Raw genomic sequence first — 23,514 nt, forward strand, 5'->3', positions numbered from 1 at the left:
TGAGCATGCCTGATATGGTTACCCCGTATGTGATGCGTACACACTACACAACACAAATACTTTAAATGCATTGAATAGATCGTTGAAAAATACATATTATATAAAGTTTAATTATAATATATAATATTATAATATACGAATAAACGTGTACTATTATGATTTATTCGATTTCCATTGTTCGGGAACGAGAGAAAATATGCCTTTTCGTCATGTGTAAAGTACATATTATATATAGTATAGTGCCCATCGTATATACGTGCACTATATATAGTACGTTCAACTGTTATTACGATTTTGCGCTATTACAACAATAGCATTTCAGTAATAATAATTATATTCTTATGAAATGTGATAATAACGATCGTATTTATTATATACTTTCTTTTCGACGATCGTCCCACACGTATCAGTGGCGGCTGCAGCAGTTATTGTAATAGCACGTACTTATATTATAAACATCTATTATTATATATATTCGTTAATTCGTATACTATACATATTATAATGGTATGGTCAGAAAAGGGATTACGAAACACGGGAACATCGTCCGCCGAAACAAAACAAACGTCGAACGTCGCGAGCGAGTGGCATTATATTGTTTTCTCGCGGCGACGGAATGGAATATTATTTTTAAAAATAAACACTTAGTACAGGAAAAAAAATTCAGTCAAAACGTGTGATACACGTTGTTGATAATATATTATAGTAATATGACGGCACGGCAGTCGGCTATACATTTTTAATCGCCATAAATCTCTGCAGGCAACGCACGGGTCATCTATTATTGTGCGTATCGCGGTGTACTGCAAATGTTCAATAATGATAATAATATGATACGGTGTTACTCATTAAATTTTATGTGCGTCATACGGGAGCAGCAGCGGCGTGAAAGAACTCGATCTCGACCTGTCAGTCCGTGTTTGGTGTTAATTAAAACAATACCTATAGAAACGATCGGCAGTGCCGCCAGCGGGCGATTCAGTGTTTTCACACTTGTCGAATCCAAAAGACGATCCGAAACATTTATGATTCAACAATGATATAGGTAATAGGTTATAGGTGATACGAAACATGCCGAAGAGATATTATATAATGTGTGATGTTAGCATCCTACCTGCATGGCCAACGCGCTCTAAGAAAATTCTAAAAGTCATAGTCCTATTTAATATATTTTTAAATAATATTAATTGTAAACCCATTCACAGAGTTCATAAATTAACCGTAACCCCGTGAGGAGTTATCAAAGCTTAGGCGTCCTCCCATTCACACCACAAATCAGTTCAAATAAATTGCAAGTTAAAGACTACCTATTATATAGTTCTTTATTTTTAAGTAATTGTACCTATGTGATTTTAAGCCCGTTCCGGAGATTTGGCCGTCAAAACTGACTTCCGACACGTAAAACAATAACATAATAATACATTAGCATAACTCAAGTCTCAAACAGTTGTTTGACGGAATTTCAATTTTTCCTTATCGACTCGTATCTATAGCAAACATAAAATCATAATATGTTTTCAAAGGCAACTTTGTTTTATTATCTACCTTTAATATTCGAGACTTATTATGAAATGCGAAGGCAACTAATATTATTTACCATATTTAGGGCGTATATTGTTAGAACTGAAAATTGGCTTATGAATATTTTTTAATTTTAATATTTCACTCGCTTTAAAATCAAAATTACAATAAAAGACTAGGTTTTGTTTAATCCTGCTTGCTCTCAAGTATGATATTAGGTTGATTCACTCTAAAACTCAAATTTATAAAGTCGATTATTCTCCTGAACGCAAACGAGTCAACATATGCGCAATTGTGCCGTCCTCTTGAAATCCATTACGCGCATTAATGTCACCATTATTCTTGTGACACGATTGGTTTAATAACTTCAGTTGTATAGGCATATCCATAGACGTTCGCTCTGCGGGTCGCCTTTGCGTATTTTAGGTGTATAATAGTTGCTGAAGTGAATTGCGAAACTGATTCGATCGTTTCACCCGCTGCAGAACGCAGCGATAAATCAACCACGTCTCAAACCTCCCCGGTACAGATTTATTTCGTTGAGATCTCTCTATGATATATCGCGTGCGTTTGTAATATAATATGTGTGACCGGAGGCTCCAGCACGCCAGCTGTTTGTCCGGTTACCACGATGAGGACGATACGCGACGATATAATAATATAACTATTTAATATCATAAATTTTGCTGTTTCCATCGCATAAATCAACCGGAGGGCTAGAGAGAGAGAGAAAGAGACGTTGACGGGATACATTATTATCTAGAGCATCGACACGATTATAATATTATACCGTCGTTACAATTATGAATTAATGTCTTATATAATATGTATATGCATCGTTGTACCGCGATAATTGAAACAATTTTTGGACTTCCTCCGTATTGCGCACTAGAAAAAGATGTCGATAATCGAAGCTGTCAAAGTTATCGATTTTTTGTAGTCTATCGATTTAAAATGGTAGATACATAGTAAAATGAAAGTTAGTTTTAACTACAAAAGTTAAAAATTTACAGATGAAACTAATAACTTAATTTCGATAGTTAAAACGTAAAATTTGACTCGTTCGTTTCCCATTAATTTGCTGTAATAATTTATTCAGTTTAGAGTACCTACTCGTATAATATTAAAGATTGCATGTACACACTAATTTTAACCGTATGTCTCCAAACTGGTTCCATATAAGAATGTTTACGAGAGATGTGTGGAATGCATTTAACTCACCAAAAATACTTCCTCTTACTCATAAAATAGAGAGGTCTATGGAGTTGAATCTTTCAGTTATTTTCGTATAATGTAAAGTAATGTTTCCAATCAAAATGTTCTGACCTTTGGCATCGACTACCGTCCGCGGCTCAGTACTACATTTCTCGCGGCCCACAAGTGGTCCCTTGCCTATGAATTGGGAATCGCTGGTAACCTAACTAAGTCACTTAACTATAATCTCATACTTCGCGTAACCATGATTATTTTCAATTTTTTCTCACTAAGTTGTTTTCCACGGGGACGCACGATAACGCAACGATATGATATTTAAGACGACCAGGATGACTGTTATAATAATTAAAAATAGAGGTACTGGTGAAGCGGTTAACGCGTTAAATAATAATCGTCACGAAAGCAAAGGAAAAGGACAAGCTCATTGTAATACGAAGACATATATATATATTAAAATGTATACTCATCTGCGATATAGTCCGAAAATTATTTAGACGAGTTACGTAAATGCATAACAATAATGTAATAAACATTTATATCTGTATGTGCCTATAACTATACCATAAACGCTCGTCAGTTAGGTATATATATTATATTATTATGTCTTTGGAAGGTGTCTATTTTTTTCGTTCGTAAATTTTCCGTCCGTAATGCACGCCTTGGTGCAGCATAATGACGATGTCGCGGACTCTCGCTGCAGGTGGTCACTTCATTTAGAAAATCGAAACCCGAGAGTATTTATATAGTTATTATTATTATATAAGTACCTACCACGAATATACTTACTTTCTGTCGATCCGTAAATATTAAATAATAATATTACGACGAGCGTCTGTAGTATACCTATACAAGTTGTAAATTCTATTCTATTCCCGTGGAGGTGATGGAAACACACTATTACATAATAATAGTAATGATAATAATGTGTAGTTGTGCGTTGTCATTGTTTAGGTACTCACTTTGGTTTTGTCGCCGACAGTTGGGTAAAACTATTTTATGACTAGTCGAAAAAAAGTAGGCATATATATATAACAGTAACTACGACTGTTAATAATAAAAAACCAAGCAGACACAAATTTCTAAAAAAAAACAACAATAATGATATGCATTATTGATTATATTTAGATATATTTTTTTAAATTATTTTTCTTCAAATCACAGTAGATGCAGGTAACAATATCATTTGACAGTTTAATTTAAAAATTTTTCCTTTCTATCAAAAATTACTCACAAACAAAATAATTCATGAAAATAATATGATTATTGACTATATATTATTATTATGTGGACTTTTCGATAACATTTGCTATCGTTTACTGTGGTCGTATATTATAATAAGCAACAACCATTGTATGTATAATAAAATCATAATATGATAATATTATACAAGTTATAAAAATAAATATAAAATTTGAAATCGACCGTAAATCGTTACTTTCCCGCGTCAAAAGGAAAACGCCAATTCCAACGTACCTGTTGGATACTTAAAACGTAATGTGTCGAACAGCTCGAAACGTGATAATTATAATTACATATACTTTATACATACCAAATATATACCGTCGTACTTATCTCCCTATTATTATTATTATTATGTTATTATATAGTGCATCGGTGCGCACATATATTTGCCTCTAAATATTTTATCGTCTATAACATTATATTGTATACAGGACGTTTGTTTTTTTGTGCACAAATCGTGGACTATCATCAGACATTTTTAGAAGGTATACCTCCATTATAGGTCAAAGGTGAAACTAAAACCTCATGACAGTCTTGTTGGTTTTTTTTTTACAAAATCATAGAATCCTATGGAATTATAATGCTTTGTCTGTGTATACGCGAGTTGCCGGGTCGAGTATAAAGCTGCGTCCACACTTGAGCACGCACAGATCGAGCATGTGTGCTCACGCCGAGACGACCGACTCGGCTCGCGTTCGCTGTGCGTCAAAATCATGCAAATTTGTAAAACACACAACATGAGCACACATGCTCGGTCTGTACCTGTGCTGTGCGTGCTGATATGTGGACGCGGCTTAAGATATATTATTGAGGTTCGGGATAAAAAAAAATAACAATCACCCTGTATATTATAATTATACTCGAAGGTGTTGCATTGATATATATATATGTATAATAAATAATAATATAGACAATACTCACATGGAATTATTATTTTCTTGATTAAATTTTTCGCTCTGATTTCTGCAACGGTCCGTGCGATTTAGGACAACACCAAATATGCGGTCAAAAATTTGGAATGACCATGGGAGAGGGGATGGGGGAAAAGAAATAATATTATCATTTCGTTCGCCGACTTCAACCTGCGGCACTAGATAATTTGTGGTGCGTATTATAAAAAGTATACGTATTTCACGTAATTGGATCAACACAACAACAAAAAAGAAACGAAATCTGCTCTTACCCGGTCATTAAGGATTTATCGTTTATATAAACACTCTATCCGCTCTTACCATATAATAATTTAACACAGGTACGTGTACTCGTTATCAAAAATATCACAAAGATAATGACATACGTAATATATATATTATTTTATGACTTCGTTATAATAATGTACGCTCTCGACTTTTCAGCTCAATAATCGTGCTCGCTCCTATAATAATATATAACATGATGTTGGTGTAGAACATATAACTACCGTCGTTGTTACCGGGTATTTGTTTTACGATAGTTCTATAGCTTTTTGTGTTGTGCAACGATGAGCCCTTGTGTAGTACTACCCACTACACTATTATCGCATCTGTGCAATTCGCATACGTCATACGCAGTCAGATTATAAAAACTATATATTATATAATCAATTCCGGATTAAAAATCTATTGAGCCCCGAAACAAGAGATACTTAGTGAACCCTCTCAATATTTTCGAACATTAACCCTTCTCATCAAAAATTTTTTCACCTAAATATGATCGGATTATTACGTGATGTTTACGATTTGTCATTTTAATTATTGTTATTGTCATTATTGTTATTCGCTATTATGATTAGTTCGTTTCTATTTATTCGATCCGTTATGTGTTTTTAAACGTGTACTCGTGTAATAATGGTATTATATTGTTATAGATTTTTATAATACAGTTGGGAGCAGCGAATGGTTCACAACAATAAAAGAGAACACGAATCGCTATTAAATTATTACGCGATTCTGGACTGTATTATAATACAATATTATGCACTGTGACTTGTGAGCTGCTGTTACGTTTTTTTTTTTTTTTTTTTAATTTTCTTTTTCTGAACGATTTTTATAAAGCTTTTATCGCTCTCGCTCTCAGTGCAATGTATAATATGTATGCGTGTGCGTGTGTTTATGCACACAGGTCGCCCCCTCCCCCAATTCACGACGCCCCGTTATTAATCTTTTACCCGGCAATGAGATTTTTCGACTTGGCTTTAATCGCGCGCTTGTTCATAATACACAAGAATAATATACGAGATACGATGACGCGTATAATTGTGCAACCGCTGCAGCAGTTTCTCGTGGTGAACGGGTGACCCGAAATTATTGTACATGCAATATGCATTTTATTGTTAGGTCGTATATCTTATATGACGTATACTATATATATAAATTATTACCTTAATCGCCGTCTTGCGTTAATATAATTGGGAGTTTTGAGGATTTCAACGGCATTTTTTCAAATCATTTTTCCACTCGTATATCATTACAGTATTCAATAATGTTACAGTTTGGTGTCATTTGTTTTAATATCGCGCGAGCGCTGTGTTTTTATTTATAATACACCTCAACCACCAGAGCCTGATTTACAAATTTTGGGGCCGGGGATTTAAATAAAAAGAGGCCTCATATACATTTATTAATATTATAATAATATATAAAACTAGCAAAACTTTTGGGGCCACTCCAAATTGGGGCCGGGTAACTAGTCACCCTGGTACCCCCCTAAATCAGGCACTGTCAACCACTATACAATTTCTTATCGGAAACACAGGAACACAGGTGGTTTGCGCTCTACTTTGTTTCGAAAACTTAAAGAATCGATTTCACTTTGAACGGGATTAGGCATCTCAGATTTTTGAGTGTGCAACGTGAAAACGAACAAAAATTCAACGAAATTATACTATTATATGAGAAATAACAGTGTGGGAAAAAAGGTCAATTGAAAATACAGGACAGTGGTAATAAGACCTGAAAAATAAAGGAATTTAGATTAAAGAGTGGTTTGTGGATTTATATATTATGAAAAATTATAATGAGCGTATTGGCTCAAAATCTTGAGGTTTTTCGCTTTATCGGTTTCGGTTCAATGTGGTGAAAAAATAGAAAAAAAAACTGCAGAAGTGACACACACGCATGTGCAATTAACGTCGCGGTAGGATTAATGCTACACGTATCGAATCGGTTAATTGAGATAACGATATAAATTAATGATCTCGATCGTATAATATAATGGACACGCGCGGCACTGGCTCGTGTTCAACGACGAACGAGTTTGGTATTATTTCGGAAAATCGATCGATTATAATAAACAGCTGTGGCGTTGGCGAATTTGCTACGACCTCTCGTCCGTTTGCACTCAGCAGCCGTATTAGTATTATTATAACGATCGCATGCGTGGGTGACAAAAATCGATAAACTCTTTCCACGGCCCTGTATAGCCATATGGTATTTTCTTCGGGGGCAGTTCAGGGTAAGCTCAGCCCCCCCTTCGATGACATTATCACATAGATCGTCCGCGAATATGGTGTTTCGTTTTCACCGTATGATATCGTACCATATAATATATATTTTTGAATCGTATTTGGATCGTCGCCACTGTCATTATAAAACCGAAAGAGTTTATAATATAATATAATAATAATATGTGTGGTGCGGTGGCGGAACAATGGGTATCTGGGCTGGGCGCCGCGGGGAGGTGTATACAATATAATACGAGCTCGGTGAAAGTGCCCGCCCGGACTGGGTCAGTGTTGCATAATAATAATGCTGAGCTCGCGTCCTTGTTGTTCTAGATTCACGCGCACTCTGCAAATATATATACATATACAGCCATGTAAAAATATAATACACCACACACACATACCACCACATAGATTCTTTCCACCGGTCTGCATGTGGGGGTGGGGTGCAGTGGAGTGGCGCGACAGACGTGCAAACCGAGAGGCCGTCGCAGTCGCAATAATAAGCGTGTTTGCCTACACTTTTATAATACTTTGTGGTATTCGGGTGTGTGCCAGACGACTAGAGTCCGCGACAGACTTGCGGTGGAGGTGGCGGCGTTTATGTACTATATCACCCAACCGTTGCTCAACGCTATATAAAGTATTTAATTATTATTATTATTACTGCAAATGTATACCTACTATACCAATGGTGATAAAAACGATCCGCGGTCGACGCCGACGCAAGAAAAAACGCTACCGCCACCGTTCTAGCGGTTGAGAAACTTTGGCACAAAAACCATCAGCCAGCCACAATTCGTTATTATTTTCGTACCTACCTGTTGCAGTAGCACTCCTTGTTGCGTTATGTTATTATTATTGTTAATAATAATTATTATAAAGTAGACCGAGCCTATAACCATACCATAACCATTATAAACCATATTTTGGCTGTTCGAATTGACCGAGGTCACTTTATTTTCACTGAAAACTTCCTCCTCGTCCCTGCTGTTTAACCTGATAGAAAATTAATGTCGTATAATGTGCACCTACGAAAACCTAAAACTAACTGCGCGAAAAGCGATAAAAAATAGAACGCGAGCTAGTCGATTTTAGCGATCGGCACTCTTATATTGTTAGCTTACTATCACGATTGTATAAAACTATAATAATATAATATTATTCGATCGAAGCGAAATAAATTCAATAACCGGGAGCAGTCCTTCGACACATAACAATAAAGTACCTAATAATAATAATAACATTACCGGCAATGATTACGCATTTTTGTGCTCGGACACGCGTGTGGGCCGACAACGACAAATAATAACACCACAAGTACATAATACATATATGTATGATAATACTATATAATATAACAGTAATGTCGGTGGGTGTGTAAAAATTAATTTTCAGCTCTTTTGAATTATTACGAGTATTATTTTTGCATTATTTCTTCTGAAATTCATGTCAACAATATGGTATCGACGGTGTATATAATATAATGATATGGACAATACAAAATAACAGTCTCGCTGTGTATAATATAATAATAATAGTATTATAACATTGCTGGAACAAGCGCGTCCGTTTGATCTGCAAAGCCAATTAAAATCTCTTCGACATGTAGTCAGCTCGTTCGCGCTTCCTGAAACGCCCTTATAATATTTTTATGATGCTATATATTTAAGTATTATACTGACATTGTAAAATCATTAATTATTATTATATTATATTGACACGATTAATCATATCAATAATTATATCTTTTTTTTTTTTTTTTTTTATTACATTTCTTGTTCTTGTATTATGTATTATGATGCTATTTTAACGTAATGATTTTACCTAGTGTCCTTGTCCGAATTTAATATATAATGTTATTTTGGACCAAAGTGGACACTTGTCGTTATCGGCACTACACGATGACAAGCAAAAAATCGTAGCGTTCGCGGTGTGTGTATTTTATAGGCACGCAACTATATTTATTTCAATAATTTTCAAACGCGGTTCGGATCGACATCAAGTCCGGAAGCTTCGCCACATTACCCACATTATTCCTTATTATTAGAGATCGCGAGTTTCGATTCATAATAACGTATTATATATAAATAGGTATTTAAGGTATTCATATACTATAGTATAACATATACAAACGTAGGATCACACGTTGTTTTGTGCGATGGTTCTCGTCGTCGTGTATTATTATATACCAATATGATATTATGTAAATATGTAATACATACGCACCAACAGTCCACTGCTAACGACATTGTGAAATATTTATAGTCGTCGCCTTCCGAGGTCTTATCGTCTATATTTTATGCAAACAGTGGTGTTTTATATTTCTACACTTGTCCAAGTTGTGCATAACTTAATTCTTAAGCTTACTACTTAGGTACTCGCATTTAGTATCGTGGAGATCGCCAAGGAACGCCACAAATATAGGTTATACCTCCCCAACCTAATTTACAACTACTTATTTTACAACCTGAAATACCAGGTCATGTTTATAGTATGTAAAAGTGCATAACTGCGTTACAAATCATGCGCAACTTTACTCAAATGAAATAATTTTTGGCAACATCTGAATTCCGAATAAAACACCACCAGATTTTATCTAGTTGTTTTGGCCATGTGGATATTATATACTGTTGTACATCACATTCTTATGCTTACCTTTATTTTGCTAATTTTGTGAAGCTTAGCTCAAAAAATAAAATTGTCAATGTTGATTAGGTAGTAGTCGATTTGAGGTATAATAAATTTAAAAAAAAAAAACAAAACAAATACTGAGATATAGGCACGCATTTAACCATTGGATACTAAATATTATTACTAACAATAATAATTACATTTGTGTTTCAGGATTGGCGTGAACGGCTTCGACAACCCAATGCGGGATCCAAAGACCGAAGAAGTGAAAAAACAAGTGGGCCTCGTGAGTATAAAAAAAAACAAACATATACGGAACAATATAATTTATTATTAAATAATCGCATTAACCGTCGTCACGTATTTCGCTCAGGGTGTCAAAGTGAAGATGGACGATCAAGGAAACATTCTCGTGAAAAGGCTGTCCGGAAAGAACGTATACGTAAAGAGCATATCGAACGCTGGTGAAGAGACCAGCATCGGGGCGGACGTGCTCAAATTACCCAACTACTGTCTGGAAAACGATAAACCGGTTAAGGTTAGTGTATTACAATGTATATTAATTCATATATTATTTATCGCGTGTATGACGTATATAATGCGATAGTAGTTAGTTATTTTTATTTTATCACAACGTACCACAGCCACGAAGCGCGCAAATCAAGCACAATACAATCTTCTAATCATACAAAAATGTTTTGTTCATTTTATCAACGTTATGTTATTGCCATAATGGAAATCAAAAAATAAATACACGAAAAATAATAACAATTAAATACATAAAAAGTTAAAACTCTCTACAATAAATCTAAAAGTTGTGTAAATATTTTAAAATTAAATCAATGCAGGGGGAGGACTAGCCTTTGGTCGTGGAGGCACAGTGTGGGACAACACTCTTATTTCCTCATCTTCCGTCTTTTTGGACACTATCGCTATAAACGTTGTCGTTTGTGTTAACTAAATTGTTTAACTAAAGTCTTACTCAATTATGACATCATATATATATATAATTATTGTATATACGTACAACTCGCAGTTTAAAAAAAATAATTATTGATTAGTTTTAACTTCAGTTCAGATTATAACTTAATGGTTCAAATTAACTGGAAAAAACTAGGTACTATATTATGACTGATACTAACTAGTTAAGTTATTATATAAATTAGTTCAACTCATGAATTTTTCAACAAGTAAATGATCCAATTTGCGTTTTGCTGCTTATGTTTTAAACGGCATTATATACAGAAGATGGAGACGTATAGAATAGATGACATTGATAATTGCCTATTATTATACGCTGTATTGAATTTGAGATTCGTTAAAAACGGACAGATTGACATTCAGAGGATTAATACATTATATCATTACATTCCTTAAAATTGACTTTCGAATAACGCGTTCATAAATAAAAATTATAATAATGCATGTATATGTGGTGTGCATCAAAAATCGCTATTCGATAAACAGTCTAAAAATCGAGTGGCTCTTGTGGCCAGTCTGCACGATGATGGACTCAAAATTGCAGTAGACCCGTCGGAATATGTGATACGCGATATAGGGCTCAGAAAAACATAATATTATTTTATGGTTTCTTATATCAATAATATTTACCTACGAACGGCGGTGAGACATTATGTAATCGAAACAGTAAAAAAACAATTTTTTTTAAAATCTACTGCATTTGTAATGTCTGCTGTTGTAGCAGCTTTGCCATTTACCGCATTATTATTATTATTGCTGTTATTATTATTTACGGTCAGGCCAGCGTGTGTATACCATTACATACATATATAATGAATACAAGTAGCTCGTGTGATGCTGCAGCAGAAGCGGTGACACAAAGTCGGTTACGTCTGCTGCGGTATGGTGGGGTGGTTAGCGGTAGCATAAAGAGACGACGACTACCGCACAGTCTAACCGGACCAAACGAAACAAGGTGCGTGTCCCCTTACCTTCCTCCCCACTAAAAACTCCTTATGAATAGATAACGCTCCGACTTTTATGTCTCCATCGCATATACATTTAAGTATCTATATATCTGCAGCCGTCGTCGTGTATGTATCCTATAAAGGCACAGCAGCCTGCGGTGCTTGGTAGGTTAGGTTAGGTTAAGTTAGGTCAGTGCATTAAAATGATGATATAATAAATTTGAGCTCGAACACGCTGCTATATACGCAATTAAAAGCCTTAAAACCATCGCTTGAAACTCGGAATAATAATATTTTTCAAAGTCCTTGACGATAAATAATATTTTATGTGTACCTATACCTATTATATATATTAATGTTATTATTATATTGCAAGTGTAACTACGGTTGAGTTTATGTATTATGATATAGGTATAGATAGTTTCTAATATTGCTTATAATATTATGTGTCTACGTGTTCGACTATACCACGACAAGAACATAACGCATAGATATGTTTGTGTGTGGGGGGGGGGATAAGGTATATGCACCAGGTTCCTTAGCTGCATCGAATGCTTATACTTCCCCCGTAGAGTGGATACTTGACCCTTTACCCTATAAAGATAAATGCAATATTAATATTACCATAGACGCATAAATCATTATCAATTTAATAAAAATAATATATCTGCAACGAATAATTTGTACGTATAAGATGCGTGTTCCGTCCTAGCTGCTATCCACAGTCTCCAATCAATATAATTACCTATTGTTCATAAAAATGTTAATATCGGTTGAGTTGTAACAAACTCACAATTAAATCAAGTAATTTATTTACTGGCTGTGACGGGAGATGGTTTCTAGTGTCATTTGTCTGGTCAAGCCGATAAGTATCCGTTGTAGTTGGAATTACGTACTATATTACTATCTATATAATTATTTCCTGTGGAAATGATTACCAATACAGACTCACCAAAACACAATTTCAATATTCTTTCGAGCAATTTGGTTGTGTATAAATAAATTGAAATCAACGCATAGATTATAATTTATAATAATAAATAACACATTAAAACGATATCGAAAATAATCCATTTTCCGATTTTTCAGTGTCATAGAATATACAATAAGCGTAGCCCGTAAGTATAATATAATATTATAATATATTGTTGTTAGATTCTTCTCGATATTATCAACGATCAAAGCCGTTCTATGCGTATTACAATGTCTGTTTATAATATACTGAACGAAACAATAAGACGCATCTGTGTTTGTAATATTGCAGAAACGCATTCGGATGTGAACTTTGAACAAAATAATATGCAAATGATTTCATCAGACGGAAACCATTATTATTATCGCTGTGGTTCCGATATCGAATTGTACAATGGAACATTGTATACGCGTTTTACAAGGCCCTCTTGATCAAAGTGTATATTATAATAATACCTACATGATCGTCATAATATTATTGTAATAAACCAATATATATTACATCGTTGTGCCCATATATATATATAAATAAAAAAAATGTATTCTAATAGTATGACACAATATTAAAATTGGATTTTTTGATAATATATTGTTTATAAAAATTATAATATTCATCAATGACGATCAGTGACGGTATCAACTATGAGCCTATAACCGTTTCGATAGTGAATAATATCCAAATCATATTATTTACGTATCTTTAAATATTAACCAAATAATTTTTAAAAAACAAAATCGCTGAGATTAATGAAAAAAAGGGGTGATCGTATACTTGCACAATATATATGTATAATATAATATTATATTTGTTACACGTATTAGGTATCGTTGCTAATAATTTTAAACTCGTCATTATTCTTATTTCTCAATTATTAAAATCAACTTCGTAAGATAACTTGTTTTTAAATCGCTTATATCGCCACGATATTTTTATGAATATAAAAAAATTTGAAAATATAATATTATTTCAGTAAATACAATTCTTTGTTTTTAATTCTGTGTGAGTTACACATCACTGGGTCCACAAACAATTTCGTATGCGTTTTATCGCTTTATATAGGTTCCCCGTGCAAACTAACTATATATACAGTAGGTATAATATATTAGATACATCGATTCACGGAAAAACGAGTCTATTTGTACATTTGTAATAACTATATAGATACATATAGAACATACATATTATAAAGCAGCTGCATATACACTGTTCTGTTACGCACGTATATACGTCTTTCGAAAAAAAATCTATAAATCTACAAAGCCACACAAATACCTAGGTATATACTATATACATATAATATAGTGCGTATAGGTGGTCGTCATAATAGTCATCGTCGTCGTCGTCGTCATTGTTGGGGCAGTTTAGTTTTGCTTTGTTTTGTTTTTTTGTTTTTGCTTTTCCATTCCGACCATATACACCTCAGAATATTTCGATAAAATGTATTATCAACGCGTTTATACAAAATATTTATGTATATATATTATATTGATATATACGATCGAACAAACGCGTAATTAGAGATAGGTATCGTTATGGTTTGACGCGGATACGTTTTTTCCCTCCGTTTTATTTCCAACCGTCAAGATAAGCTTTTCCGCGTGAAGGTCAAAAAATACAGACGCGCCCGAGGGAGGGGGTTGGTAGGGAATTAGAGACCGAACAATAGTCTTTTTTTTAATTTTCCTTCTGCTAGACGTTTTTAAAATTTTTTCTTTTTTTTTTGATTTATGTCTGTCGTACCTGTATATACCAGCTAGTATACCAACCTATATATATATCGATATATATTATTATACTGCACCATGTATAGGTACCGCAGCTATACATTAATTGTATATATATAGCTATAATAATATACACCGCTGTCCGTGCCGAGGAGAGCGGTTCATTGAATGGTAATTCCCGATGCCCCGGTAATTAGTTCGACCACCTCTAGCGTACTTACGACAATTGTTTTCGTCGTAAATGCATTCCGCAGCGGGGCCGCTGTTGCAGATAAGGTGTCCATTGAAATGTGCGCGCCGACGGCGCATTTATCTTATAGGTATAAGCGGACAATATCGTATACTTAGTACAATATTATAATATACATACACACTTTTTTTTGGGGGGGGGGGGGGGGGGGTTGACAGTTGACCGGGAAACACCGACAGTGCGGGCCGCACGTTTCGTTTGTGTATACATAAAATATAATATTGGTGCTTTTCGTAATAGAATATTGTGACGGACGGTCGTCGAAAAATTTCCCAATATTGTGTTTCCAATTTTAGTCGAGAGTAAAATATTTTTTTTAATGTAAGTACCTATTATTTGCTGTTTTTTTCACCGATAATTGCTCATTTCCGACAAAAGAGAAATATATATGTCACTTAAAACTAGATCGACTACATTATTATAGCATAAGAAATCGTTAGCGTAAAACGTGTAATAACAAACTATATTTGACATTACTGTCAGTGTGTGAAAAACATTATGGGTATAATACTAACTGAAATTATTTTGAAATATTTTCCATAATTGGTGTGCAAACAATATGATATATAGTATTATGCGATTTCCAAAATTTCTATAAAACTTCTCTCCGCAGCGAATAATTTATAATTCTTTTGATCTCCGGGTGTTAATAAAAATAACGATCATTTGTTTTTTTTCTATTTCAGTTATTTGACATGAAAAAATTCCAACAGAACGTGTCCAGAGAATTACGCAGAGCGTACCCTGACCGCAGGCGTCTGGAATGTCAGTGTTTGAGTGCTATAAGCTTTGTCAAAAACGAACAGGACATGTTGGACAGTCCTATATGGGTATTAATCATAAACGTCGTAGCCATGGATATGCTCAAGTCAAAATTGCCACCAAGTAAGTGCTTTTTCGTCGAAATATGTTTTTCTCACTCAAGCATCACCCAATGTTGGGTGATGATTATAATTAATTTGTAACTATGGTGTTGACCTGTGTTTACTGTCCACTTTCAATTTTCATTTGTTAGTGCGTTTAGGTATATATGTATAGAGTATGAGGGCTGAAGGGAGGGGAATGCCATTGTTTTAAAATATTATTTTATTAGTTTTTTTATTTTTATTCTAATTACTATATTAACCATTCTCACTGCAGTAGGGGTATCATTATTATATTATCGTTTTTGATATCAACAAGAGATAATTTTATTAAATGGAGTCTTTAACCACGTATTATTACTACGGATACTTGCAATAAATATTAAACAATCGAATTTCAACACACCGTACTCGATAATAAGATTGATATATTAAGTACTCACAGAATTTTTCTGTTTTGCAATGCGTTGACATTCGTTTAAGTCTCCGGAAAATGTCACGAGTACGGTACCGGTAATACACGGCACACGCGTTAACAATTATTACTATATATAATATTATACAAATGTAATTTGTATATTATAATATTACATTGATATCTATGAGTTTTTGGAGATGTGTATATATATATATTACTGTCAAAGGCTTAAATGTTGAAAAATATTACATTACCCGGATAAAACATTTAGCGATTTTTCAAAATAATAAGAATTATGAAATTCGATTAGGTTGTTGGTGTTAGGCGTTCTCATGATTTGTCATAGCCATTTAAGAATCAAGTTGTTGTTTCATACGATCTTAGGTGGAAAAACGAATTAAAAATATAGAATATTTTGTAGATTGTAGATTATTGAATAGTTATTAGTAACTAGAGGAGCAGAAGTTATTGATAATATTGTGGAATCCACATGGACATATATATGAGACTAACCGAATAAATATATCCCTTTGTTCAAGCCCCATCAGCAGCGTTATATAGTTTTCTAATTGGAATTGTATGGTTTCAACTTAACGACGTTTTTGTTATCCTTAACCACTAAACTTAGGATTTATACCACTGACACGACATTTCTAACACATGAGAAATTTTTTTTTGTTATTAAAATATCCGCCCTTACATCAGCAGCTAATTTCGAGCTTCGACTAAATTTCCTGGCTAATACCCAAGGGCGTTCGTTCCCAGTCATTGTCGTTAACTAAATCATCATATATACTTGTGGTATAACACTTATAACGACGTATCTATTAATTATACGCGCACGTACTCGCCATTGACTTGGCAAAAAAATAAAATAAAATCAAAAAGGCCGCGGATACTGCAGTAGGTATAGATAACACCTACAGTAGCGCGATGCGTGAAATGAATGTGCGCGCCCGCAGACAGGCAATAATAGTCGCAAACAATGGACACGCGGTCCCGATTTCTTTTGATTGGTCACAGGACCGCGATTTGATTAGTCCTATACAGCCCCGGAGGCTCGGGTTCCCACCGCGGTTTGATTCGTTCGACGGTCCTCCGGTGTATTATTGCCATTATATATTATAATTTATATCAATACATTTATCTGTAGCGATTCGGGTCGCTGAACCGAAATGATTCGAGAAAATCGTATCAAAGTTCATCATTGCATTTGGCGCGCAAATACACTACACAAGCGCGTGTATTATATATATATCTCCGCATGACAATATCGATGGACTTGTGATAATCGTTGCACAATCTTATACCTTTTATAATAATGTGATATAATATGTGTATTATATATTATAGATACGTAAAAGGAACACTCGTATATCGAGTTTTTGCAATCATCCCGTGCAGTTATCTTTACCCGAAACGACAACGTGTTTAGGCTATGTCGATGGTATATAAGCAATATTAGATGGCGAATACTTGATGCCATTTTCGTTTATATATAAAATCGTTTACAGCTTTAAATTTAAACTGTAATACTCTCTATAATAACATTTATACTTATATACCTTTATTGAAGATATTACCAACACATTTTAGATGACAGCTATTCGTAATGGATGTGTGAGATCTTTTCGAGTTTCGAGTTCTTACGATGTTATGTTACCTAAGATTATTAAAAAAATTAGGTTTTAACATTTTAAATTAACATCACGTAGTCGAAAACCGAAGGAGAGAGAGAGGGAGAAATGAATACGTGTTCTATAGCTTATATAGGGATGCGAAGGTTCTTTTTTTTTATTTTAAAATCCTATTAAATAGGTACCTATGTAGATTTTAGCTCCCTTTGAAAGTGTATACAACAAGCTATCCATTTTGAATAGGGTTATCAAATATATATATATAAAACATAATTATATTATTATTACACTATATTATATAGTTGTGCGTGTTCGGCGCCCACTCGCTGCATCAGTGCGCGTTATTCAATTCTTCTAAATTCGTGACTGCACGCGCCATACACGGTAATAAATCGTATCGTATAATAATTTTATATTATGTACGTCTCGGGGCTTTTTTAAATTATCGTTAAATTTTCGAATGTTTGTGCGTAGCCTCGACCGATTAAATGTAACGTTTATACATCGTATGTTTCGCGAGTTCACGGATCGATGGCAAAACGGTTTTTATTATTTTCATCGAGTTCCTTAATTCGGACAAAAATGTCATCACGATCGACATGATACCTACTATTAAATATTATACTTATTCATTAGACCTCGTAGATGCGATCTCTCGAGGTTAGGAAATATTATAAATATGTACCACTATACCTCTATATTATATTATTATAACGAAAGAAAATAAAACTATAACGTTGGATTTTGTGCGCCGAGTTTCGGTTCACAATTATTACTGTCGTGGTTTCATATATACAATATACATATACTTATATATATTAAGTAAGTTTCATTATTATACCGTTTAATCGATGATAAAATAATGAAGAGTTCAATCGTTGTGTTATATAACGTTATACAGTATACGTTAGTTTAACGATCGAACGGGAATGTAGTTTTGCGGTCGGTCATCGGTGTATTATATATATATTATTATAGTGTTACCTGCTGCAGCAACAGGTCTCGAGAAGTTTACGCGTTATATACTCATGTCGTACGTTTATAAGTTTTAAAGTTTATACATGCGTATTTACATATATATATAGTGTACATTTAACATATATGAGAGTTGTGAGTTACTTTTTTGACACAAAAACATATCCATAAACTTTTTTCCGGTCTTTGGGATTATTATACTTGTTCGCAAATTATATAGTATAGATATAATTGTGTCAAGATTTCTGTTTCGTTACTTTAATATTATCATTTCGCTCCATCAAATACCGAAAGTGCGCATTATTGTTTTTACTTTTAAGTGACAAGAAATAAAAATGTTTCACGGATCCATCGATTTCCGAATGGGAACCGCACTCCTGAAGTACCTACCTATAATATTATCGTATTATAATGTGACGATAGAATATTGAATGCGTTTTTTCAAAAAAGTCAAAAATTTTGTAATATACTCTGCTGCACCCGAGATCAAGGGAATTTTTCGAGCGGGTAAGCGGATGGATATTCCACACGACTTTGCTCGGTACGCTATCCGATTGTTCGCGGCAGAGGGGAAAACATCGTCCTATATTTGTATAGATCATGTCCCGCTCGGCGTGGGTGGTCGACTGAGCCCGATCGCTCGTCGTTCGTGTAATATATTATTATTACGTCGTCGTCGTCGTCGTCGTGTCCGCGCTTGCGATATCTCGTCAAGTGCAGTTTTTGCCATTTTTTTTTCTCGGCGGCAGTGAACTTTTAATTGGCGCACAGTCCGTCCGTCCGTCCGTCGTCGCCGTGATTAATCCGTTTCGGTGCAGTGTCCCGTTGTCGATGGCGCACCACTTAAGAGTATAACATATACTATAAATGATAATACACATGTAAATAGCACAACCGTTAACCACTGCAGATGATGATGAGTATCGCAGTCATGACTTATTTTATTATTATTCCTCTTGGTCGAATGAGACACGCGGACAAAGAGTCAAGCTAAGAGATAGAGTTGAGATGGAGAGAGAAAGAGAAAGAGAGAGAAACGCACACACAAACACACACTCAATGAAATTATATCATATATTATGTGTGTTTGTGTTGTGGTTATCGCGGTGGCAGGAGGGGAAAATCGGGTTGCCGACGGGAATGCGGACCCGGGGTTAAAACACTCTTAAAAAGGGATACGCGTTCGTTTGTTATGTGCATATATCTATTATTGTAACTCGGTGTCGATTTCCATCGGTTTATGGTTCAAAACGGTCAAGTCTAACCGGACACCGCGTAATAATAATAATAATAATAATAGCATGTACTCAGGCTGCATCGGTGTCTGCTATATTATATTATTATTTTATAGAGTAAATCGATCGTACAATGTTCGTATACGGAATAAAACAATATGATATAAGATATAATCGTATTTCGTATTTAGAACGTCACGAGGTTAAGATAAACACACTCGGAGAGTTTGGTTAATATTATAATATATAATATAGGTATATGGGGTACTCCTGCAGTGTTAGTCTCAATTCTGCACAACGAATAGGTTTTTATTTTATAAATCGTGGAAGAGAACACAACGTTAAACGCTAGAACGAGGGAGGAACGTTATCTATACATATAATATTATTACTACCCCACTTCTCGAAATGAAATCATTGAAATATTCAAATTATTGCTAGTGATTTATCATTTTGGGGTATCTCACTCCCCATGATTTTGAGTTGTCTCATTGTTCAATGGATTTTATTATTAGTTGCTATTTTTATGGTAAATAAAACCTATATCACATAACTGCATTACGTATTATTATAATTTTGTGTCATCCGATAGTTTTTAATCGTTGTGTTCATTGTTGTTTACGCAGTGAAACGCACTACCGTGGACATCAAGAATCGGCCAAGGATCCCGATTCCAGATGAGGACCCGTACAGCATAGCGGGAGCAAACATGGTGGCCGCCACTCGGGAACAACTGATGATGCAGACCGCGGCGCGTCGTGGTGACAAGCCGCCGAAGCTGCCTCCAAGGGACCCGTCGAACCCGTACCCGCACGAAATACCCAAGGTAAAATGAATACAAAATACTTAATATTTTCATGTAATACGCGTATCTGCAATCCGGTTGAACGAATACTAAAGTCGTTATAAGTGATGCTTTTCAGATTTTTAGATTATTATATCCACAAGCAATAAAACGCTTTTATCCGTGTTATTCGTTGTAATAATAATAGTAATATTCTATCAATATTTTTGTGTTGGGTTTTCAACTGTATTTTAGCACGATGTGTACTGTGTAGGTATTTTTAAACATCAAGTTTATATAGCATTGTAATATTTCATCACAGTTTTTGAGCTGGTGGTTAGGTGATGGGGAATGGTTTAGTGATATTTTGGAGAAAAAAATCTGGTCAGGTTTGAGAAGCTCTTTGAAGTCGAAGTCTTAGTGTAATAGAATGTGTAAAATAATAAAGAATGCACATAGATGTCACATATACTATATTTGTTTAGTCCATAACTTGGGTTCACTGGGCCCTCAACCACATACATACATAAACAACATAATATGTCCAAATTGTAAGTAGAAAATAATATACCCTTTCTAAAGAATTATACTTTTAAGAATACTGAGTAACCAACAAACTTTTAATTTCAAAGACAATTGTGGTGCTATGTAGATACCTCCACAGCGCCATGATCGTTTTGAATATATATATATTTCTATAAGTCCGAAGTTGGTATATATTATGAATCTCCTTCGATTAATAATAGATATACCACTTACCACATTAGCTGAAATATATTTAAGATTTCAACGATGTGAGAATTGAATGTTCTGTTGAGGCGGTATACTCAAATTTGATAGTAGGTATAAGCGCTATATAATATATGATATAAATGTGAGATTATAATAAAATATTATACATAACATACGATGTAAAACGATAAATCATATGATATAATATAGTCAACGCGTTTAATGATGTATACGGTATTTTCGTTTTCCGAGTATATATATCGCTAAATGCATATAATACGTTCTGACAGTTTTACGTCTCGCCAGATTTCGCGTGCAAGTGTAGATTTGTCGGAAGTGTTTCTCTAAAAGTCTAAACTACTTACATTTTTTTTCTGGTAATTGCAGCCCGATTACGATGACATCGAAGAAGAAGAAAACAGATTGGTCGGCTCCATGAAGCAGTTCACCTCGTCGAGGGGAAAGGACAAAGTCAAGGACAACAATAAAAAATACGGTAAATACATACATACACACGTACGCTTATTTCGTCATACGTATTATTTAATACGACGACGACGTCCCTTCTTGCGCCAATATTAAATAACATTATAATATAATGGCATTATCTGCCATTAAAAAAATAAATACGTACGCTAGCGTTTGCCCGCAGACGTATTTTTCCGCTCACCATGGGCATACGATCGGTAAGACTACTCGTATATTGTTATTGTAATATTATATTAATACTATAATATAGGTATAATAATAAATTTAGTCAGTACGTGTTCCTCACTCGACAGAGCAACACGTGTGTTATCTTACCGCGAGTGCGCTTTTATAGCTTCGATAGCAAAACCCCAGTCACATTTCATTGCATCGATATCAGGTAATATGATTATTATATAATTATACACCCAACTATCTTTGGCAATTTCGAAATGAACAGAAACACATCGGGCAAAATGCCCCCCCCATCAAACCTCAACAGAGCAAACACCCTACGCTCTCCCAAAAAAACAACCACAAATTCACCTGCTACCAATACCAAAAATTTCACATTACCTTCAACCAAAACACACCAATTAAATACGCGCAACTTAATATCGCAACGGACCGTTATCGAAAAGAACACCGCCGTCAGCCCTCCTCTTCCCCCAGTCATCACTACCACGACCGCAACTAACGCCGATAACGTTAATTACACCAGTCAGATTACCAGCAACAATATAAATAATACAGATAATCACAATAACTTCGCTAGCATCACAGCAAAGGAGACCACTCCTAACAGAGAACAAGCGATAGTATTCAATTCAATCGACGGAGTTCCACAAAAAGATTATATTTTAGCCATTGGACATATTGTTCAACCTAGAAATATACTATTCGTCTCCAGAATTTCCAACAATAGATTTTGCATATTTCTATCCAGTAAAGAAATTCTCGAATCCCTTCTGTCTAAAACACAAATAATAATTATAAACGGTCAAGAAATACAAATACGACGACTACTAAACCCAGCTAAGCGTATAGTAATTTCTAACGTATGCCCGTCCATACCCAATCACGTAATACTCCACTCCCTAAACAATCTGGGTATATCACCTACATCACAAATAAACTTCCTTAAAGCTGGAATTAACCTAGATGGCTACGAACACATTCTAAGTTTCCGTAGACAAATATATATCAAGCACGAAGACACGATAAAACTCCCCGGGTCGCTGATCTTAAACCATAATCAGTCTCAGTTCAGAATTTTTTTCACGGATGACACGATTACTTGTTACACATGTAAGACAACGGGTCACACAGCTCAGACCTGCAAAAAGAATGTCTCTACTATCTCCGAAACACCTTCTCCTCCTACAACATTTGCCAAAAATACTGTTATAGACACTCCAACAAGCGATCTGACACCACCCTTCATCGATCCTGACCAAGCAGAAAGCCAAACTTCCCAACACGATGTTCAACACA

At 34.6% G+C, this 23,514-nt stretch overlaps 1 protein-coding gene across 2 annotated transcripts in view; it reads left to right on the forward strand.

Annotated features, from left to right (window-relative positions):
- Positions 1-23,514, forward strand: part of exp (expansion) — a 165,718-nt gene that overhangs the window by 129,066 nt on the left and 13,138 nt on the right. For both annotated transcript variants that reach the window (XM_015508112.2, XM_015508113.2), the window contains exons 4-8: positions 10,247-10,319; positions 10,407-10,571; positions 15,595-15,793; positions 20,663-20,862; positions 21,940-22,048. In XM_015508112.2, the coding sequence (XP_015363598.1) occupies positions 10,247-10,319; positions 10,407-10,571; positions 15,595-15,793; positions 20,663-20,862; positions 21,940-22,048 (746 nt within the window). The remainder of the gene's footprint in view (positions 1-10,246; positions 10,320-10,406; positions 10,572-15,594; positions 15,794-20,662; positions 20,863-21,939; positions 22,049-23,514) is intronic.

Source organism: Diuraphis noxia, unplaced genomic scaffold, assembly GCF_037042655.1.
Source record: "Diuraphis noxia isolate RWA-SAM2 unplaced genomic scaffold, SU_Dnox_SAM2 contig0002, whole genome shotgun sequence".
Taxonomy (NCBI): Eukaryota; Metazoa; Arthropoda; class Insecta; order Hemiptera; family Aphididae; genus Diuraphis; species Diuraphis noxia.